The sequence below is a fragment of the Caenorhabditis remanei genome, chromosome II, assembly GCF_010183535.1.
Source record: "Caenorhabditis remanei strain PX506 chromosome II, whole genome shotgun sequence".
NCBI classification, from domain to species: Eukaryota; Metazoa; Nematoda; class Chromadorea; order Rhabditida; family Rhabditidae; genus Caenorhabditis; species Caenorhabditis remanei.
Window position 1 is genome coordinate 4,206,116 of NC_071329.1, and position 6,432 is coordinate 4,212,547.

General features: G+C 38.5%; 2 protein-coding genes across 2 annotated transcripts; both read left to right on the forward strand.

Annotated features, from left to right (window-relative positions):
- Positions 1-1,412: 1,412 nt before the first annotated feature.
- Positions 1,413-4,578, forward strand: GCK72_004458 (uncharacterized protein; the record flags this gene model as incomplete). The annotated part of the gene is made up of 4 exons (XM_053724692.1): positions 1,413-1,708; positions 1,930-2,009; positions 2,058-2,227; positions 4,426-4,578. The coding sequence occupies 4 exons, from the start codon at positions 1,413-1,415 to the stop codon at positions 4,576-4,578; spliced, it is 699 nt and encodes a 232-aa protein (XP_053588886.1).
- A 363-nt stretch (positions 4,579-4,941) lies between these two features.
- On the forward strand, positions 4,942-5,973 carry GCK72_004459 (uncharacterized protein; the record flags this gene model as incomplete). Its single annotated transcript, XM_003101048.2, has 2 exons — positions 4,942-5,094; positions 5,716-5,973. The coding sequence occupies 2 exons, from the start codon at positions 4,942-4,944 to the stop codon at positions 5,971-5,973; spliced, it is 411 nt and encodes a 136-aa protein (XP_003101096.1).
- Positions 5,974-6,432: the final 459 nt, after the last annotated feature.

Here is a 6,432-nt window from a genome sequence, read left to right on the forward strand (position 1 = left end):
CTGTACCCAAAGCGTGAGAGCACACTGTTAACGTGAAAAGTTGGTAATCCACAGTATTTCTGTCAAAAACCGGGACAGGGGCTCGACGGATGGTCTAATAAGGATTCCATCGGAAAAGTTTTTTTTTCAATTTGTTTTTGCAATTTTCTCAAAAAAACCAATTTTTACATAAAAATACATGTTTTTCATTGGAAAAATGCTGAAAAACACAAATTTTGCTATAAATTACTTTGAAATCAAATCAAAAGCTGCGATTTTCAACCTAAACAGTGCTAAAAATCACGAAATTTTTTTTTACTGTTTTTGAGTTGTTGAAAACTCGACAAAAACATTTTTTTCAGAAAAACGCTGAAAATCTCAATTTTTTCATAAATCCATCTAAAATTAACAAAAACTTCACTGAAATTTCCGTAGTAAGCCTGATAAATCGGCATGACGGTTTAGTTCTCCAGATTTTTTCAAAAAAGTCAAATTAAGGATTTTTGACAAAATGTTTTAAGGAAAGAAATAGATTTTTGTAGTTGGCAAAGTTTTTTGTACGGGAAATCCCTAGGTTTCATATCGACAAAGTAATTTCCCCCTCAAATCGACCCATTTCGGTGCAAAATAGTGCGATTTTTGAGCTGTCCCTTTGAAATGACCATAACTCTCTAGGGAGTGTCCGTAGAAAAAAGTTGTCAACTACAAAAATGGAGCTCTACTTGCTATCTATATGATCCATTAAAATTTTTCTTGACGGGACATACCATGACACACTCTCAAGCTTGGAAATTTTCAACTGAAAACGGCCAAAGCTGTGTTAGAATTATGGTCATTACTGTAGATGTAACTACCTAACATCTAGATTTTGTTGAAATTCAAGCAGGTTTGAAACCTTCTGAACGCAAAATTTAAAAATTACCGTTTCTCTTTTTTGCCTGTCATTTGACCCTTCAGAAGATTGAATTCTATGAAAAAAACGTTCGGAACCAAATCATCAAAATGTTCTTCATAGTCAATTCCCATGTAGATCAAATTCTTTTCCCACAAAAAAACCAAATTTCTTCCAGCTTAACCTTCTCCAATTCACATGCGGATTCCCTGTGGGCGACTCAAATTTAGACGTAAAACTCTATAAGTTTGAAAATCTCAGAGCGGAAAATTTGACGTCTTGTCAGATAGATTTCCATCTTAATCACTTGTTTAAAAAGGTCAGTTTCTCAACAAAGAAAAACGTAGGAAAATTTGTTTTCAGAATGCGCCTTCTCTGTTGCAATGGAACGATGAGAAATCAGAAGTTTTCAAGTTTGAAGAAATTTGTAGCCCAATAATAGAGGCGGGGCTTAGCAAAGAGTTCAAGAGGTTTCTGGTGAAGGCACATGGTAAACGGGTTACGGTATTTAGGATTATAGAACACCTTTCCAGCCATCCTCATGCTTCTCGGCTGGCTATTCTTCGTGCCAACCGGTTTTCTATTCGCCAGATTCGGCAAACAACTCTTCCAAAACCAAAAACTCGTCGGCATGCCTGTCTGGTTCCAAATCCATCGCTCATTCACTTTTCTCGGCGTCTGTTGTATCTGTACTTCAATAATTTGTATCTTTGTCTCCACGAATTTCACCTGGAAGGGTACCGGGTCGGTTGCCTGGTATTGGACGCAGTGGCATGCCGATTTGGGAACGATTTCGACGGTGTTGGCGGTTTCACAGCCTTTGAATAGCTTGTTGAGGTAAGTACGCTCTGTTGAGAAGGCTAAAGTCGCAAGCCTAAGGTATTAGGGGTCATCCCAATTGGAACAGGGAACGAAGCCTAAACGCTTGAATATAAGGTAAGAAGCCTAAGCCTAAGGTGGTAAGCCTCAGGTACTACTGAGCCTAACTACCCTAACCTAATAACCTAATAAGCCTAAACAATGCAACCGCGCTCTACCGCACTCTGCTATTTTTCCAGATGCGCTCCTTCCAACTCCCAACGAAAAATCTTCAACTGGGCACATCGTATCACTGGAATGACATCTTACACTCTTGCAGGTTTTCCCACTTTTCTGAAATTCGACCTGTAATAGTGTTTAACTATAGTGGCAGCGATCTACGTAGCCGCAGCGAAATACCGTAAGACATGGTCGGAGCCATTTATGGAAATTGTGTTGACTAGTGTGCCAACTGCCTTGTGTTTGGTGACGGCGGTGATGGTTTGGATGATAGAGAAGAGGAAAACGAGGGATGGAGGGTACAAGGAGGTGGAGATGGTAAGAAAATAGATTTTGGATTTTTGGAAATGTTGAAATAAGCGAAAGTATAGGATGAAAAATTGCTCAAACTAAAAGTCTTGTAGTTCTAAAACTTATAAGGATCCCACATTTTCAAAATTGAAATATAAATTCAAAGTTTTGAAATGTTAGGTATTTAAAAAATATGTTCAAAATCTGAAACCCTAAACTGCAATTTGGACATCAGATTGTAATACCAGGACATGCTACGGGAATGCAAAAAAGGGGGCGTTGCCTAATTGGATTTTGCTAATGAATCTTATATGCAACAAAAGCTGAAGTTGCGGGCATCCAGAATCTGTTTTCAAATTCAGTGAACGAAACGAGATACGAGAATTTTGACATGAAAACCGAACTTTTCATTTCCCATTTTTTCAAAATTTGAAAACAGATTTTAAATCCTCAGAATTTCAACTTTTCATGTTATGAAAATTCGAAATATTTGCAACGCATGGTGTTACAGTACCGAACAAAAAGGTATCAATTTTACTGTTTTCAGTGGAAAATGACCAACTTTGACAGTGTATTTCGGTGTCACCTGATTGTCCGATAAACTCAAATTTATATGGGTTGGACAGAGCAAAAATAGTACATCATTTTTCAAGTTGATTATTTTCTTGTAGGGACACTACCATGAAAGTTACAGACAAAGAAACCCATTACTCCCTGAAATCGACTAATTTCAATGCAAATTAGCGAAATTTTGGAGATTTCGACTTTGATACCCTGTAACTTTCATGGTAGTGTCCATACAAAAAAATGGTCTACTAAAAAAATGAAGTTCTATTTTTGCTCTGTCCAACCCATATAAACTTGAGTTTATCGGACAATCAAGTGACACCGAAATACACTGTCAAAGTTGGTCATTTTCTACTGAAAACAGCCAAAATTGATACCTTTTTGTCCGGTACTGTATATACCAGGCCACAAAAAAGCTGAAACTATGAAACTTGTATGACTGAAAAGCTGAATTCGTGAGGATTCTGAATCTGGTATCAAATAAAAAAACAATAGGGTTACGGTACTTTCAAGCTATCCGGAAAATCCTAGTTTCTCATTTAATTTTGATGCTAGAAAAAATATGAAAACAGATTCAGAATCCACTCATTTTCAGCTTTCTACTCATATAAATTTTATTTTAAAATTTCTATCTATTAGCAGAGAAATTGTTAGAACGTTCTAGACCTATGATAAAATAGGTTATTTGACCATCACCCCGCTTCTATTTTACGACCATATTATTGCGTCTAAACGTCACTAGACCATCCTCATAAAAAAAGATAGAGAAGAAATCTGTGTCAATAAGGACACATTTTTTCGAATAAGAGAGATAACAAATAACTAACACATGGAAAACACACACCTCACAAGAAGGGTGTGTCAGGGCAATGTATGTAGGGTGATCAGGATTAAATGATTAGTCAGATAATCAGGAAGTGGGCTGGTATGGTTTTATTAGTCAGATTTATATTAGCTGTGTAGATCAAATCTAGATCTCCATTTTTGTAGTTGACAACTTTTTTGTACGAGCACTCCCTAGAGAGATACGGTACCGCGCCATCTCTGAGGTAGACTCTCTTCTCCGTGATGTAACTCTCTAGGGAGTACCGATATAAAAAAGTTGTTCACTACAAAAATGGAGATCTAGATTTAATTTACAAGATGGTATAACAATTGAAAGTACTGGATTATTTGTGAAGCCGTAACGTACTCTCGAAGTTTACAGATTTCTTGGTTTTTTTGAAAAATAACTGTTTTTCTGATATTCAAGACGTCAAAACTGTTCAGGGAGCGGTCATACAAGAAATTTGTTAACTACAAATTTGAAGAACTTTAATTGTTCTATAACATATCAAACATTCAAAAAACCGGAGCTTTTCTGAAGCCGTGACGCCATTTCAAATGTTGGTCATTTTTTCGAATTTTTAAGAAAATATAATTTTTGTTCGAAGCGTTGTATCTCTGCAGGGAGGAGTTGTTCAAAAAAGCTGTCAACTGCAAAAATTGAGATTTGGGCTTGTTCTTTAACATATCAAAAATTCATAAACCTAGGACAAGACCTGAAGTCGTGACGTCATTTGGGAAACTCAATAAATTTGAAAGCTCAAACTTTTTGCAAAATTTCTGAAAAACCTTCTATTTAATTAATTTTCATTAAATTTTTTGAATTCTTACAGAACGAAAAATCTTCATCTTCTCTACCATCATCCATCTGGACTTTAGAAACCTCCCAACTCCTCCAAACGTCGTGGCTATTCCTTGTCGTCGGTTGCTGTCTTCTAGCCGCCACGTCACTCAGTCTTCTCGTAGCGAACGGATTTAAAGAGTGACTAACATAATATAACAAGACATTAATGTTTGACCTACTACAATAAATTTTCTTTTCTCGTTTCTTATTCTTATCTGTACTAGAAGGTGCCGGGGGATTGTTGCAACAACGTTGACACTGCTGACCACGGAAAAAATCGCCGTGATACAAAAGTATATTGTTATGATAGTCTCTCTTTTTCTCCGTGTCACCATATCTTATCTCAACTGACCCCGATCCCCCCGTCAGGAGGTGGAGACCGCCCAGGGGAAGACGACCCGATATAAAAGACAGACCTTGACAAGGATTCCTCATTGGTTGGTAATCATTGTCTTCTTATCCCTACATTTCTCTTATTTTCATCCATATTTCTTCTTATTTCCAGATGCACCGATTCCTTATCGTCCTGGCCTTGCCACTCCTCGCCTTCGCCGCTACTCCAAATGAGAAGCTGAAGCAGTGCTGTGCGACGTTGAAGGACGCTGATAAGGAGTGTGTTGACAGATTCTGCGACTTCAATGCTATTTCTCAAGCTAACGTGAGTTGGGGAGAGAAAATAAAGAATGCAAAAAAAGATTTGGAGGGAGTGGGTGTTGAACCCGATACCTGTTTTTTGAAAATGGGGAGCGTTAGCCAGAAGGCTACGCTTGCAATGCAGTTCTGAGGTCGAAGAGACCGTGATAAAGGAGGGGCGCGGTGGCGATTGAGCAGGATGCAACTTGAGAGGATTTTTGAGGTTCCAGAACCAGAAAAAATTGAAAATAATGTAGAAAGACAACAAAAATCCTTTGTTTTAAAATGAAACCAAGTTTCTCCTTCTGAAAACCTTTTTTCACATTTTCCAGCACAAACGACCTCTCAACACAACGATTTTAAATAGCTAGACAATCTAGAACCCTTTAGACCAAATATCTCGCAGGAAAAAAGAACTCAAAAAACAAAAAAACTAGCACGGGACTCGAACCCCTGACCTATTTTTTGAAAATTAAACGCGTTAGCCACTAGGCCACGGGCACACTTGAGAACAATGGGCTTCAGGATGGTAATAAAACCCCCAGTTGGGCGCCTCAAGCGACGCTCTCTCACCGCCGTTCCCCGACCTGATTTCACTCAATTTTTCTCGATTTTTTGAAAGCATTCAAATAATCTTAAATTCCAGATCCTCAACTTCATGTCGACCTGTGGAGAGCGTGGACCAACTGTCGGACAAATGTGGGATTGCGCCTCCCTCCGTCACAACCACGAGAAGTGTTGCATTGACAAGGGAGTCTCCGGAGACTGTCTCAAGTACTGTACCGCCCATAAGGGAGCCCCATCCGACTACCTGAACTACGCTTTCTGTACCGAGAACTTCAACGAGATCCGCGATTGCTTCCACGAGCATTTGGAGAAGAACGAGCCATTCAAGAAGTTGTAAATGATTGATGCTGTTCTGAATTATTAATTTAATATAATGATCCTTGAAAAATATTAATATTAAAACGTGTATCTAATAAATTTATTTTTATTTCACTGAAAAGAATTTCGTTTTATTTAGTCAACAAAATTTTTCCACACAGATTGCCACCTGGCGCGCCGACCGCCACTCTCTTCTATGCCCTCCATACCCACCCCGCCAGCCGGGGGTATAGCTCAGTGGTAGAGCGCTCCCTTAGCATGGGAGAGGGCTGGGGTTCAATTCCCCATACCTCCAGAATCTTTTTTCTTTTTTTGCTTTCATCCCTTCGATATTCCAAAATTTCCATTTCCTTTTGTTTTGACATTATAATAAGAAAAGGCTGTTGAGTCGAGTGTTTGTCGGCTCTCTCTCGCAGTACAATACGGCTTCACATCATGCGTCGATGTACAGGTAATCGCGCGCACTCGAGACAAAAGT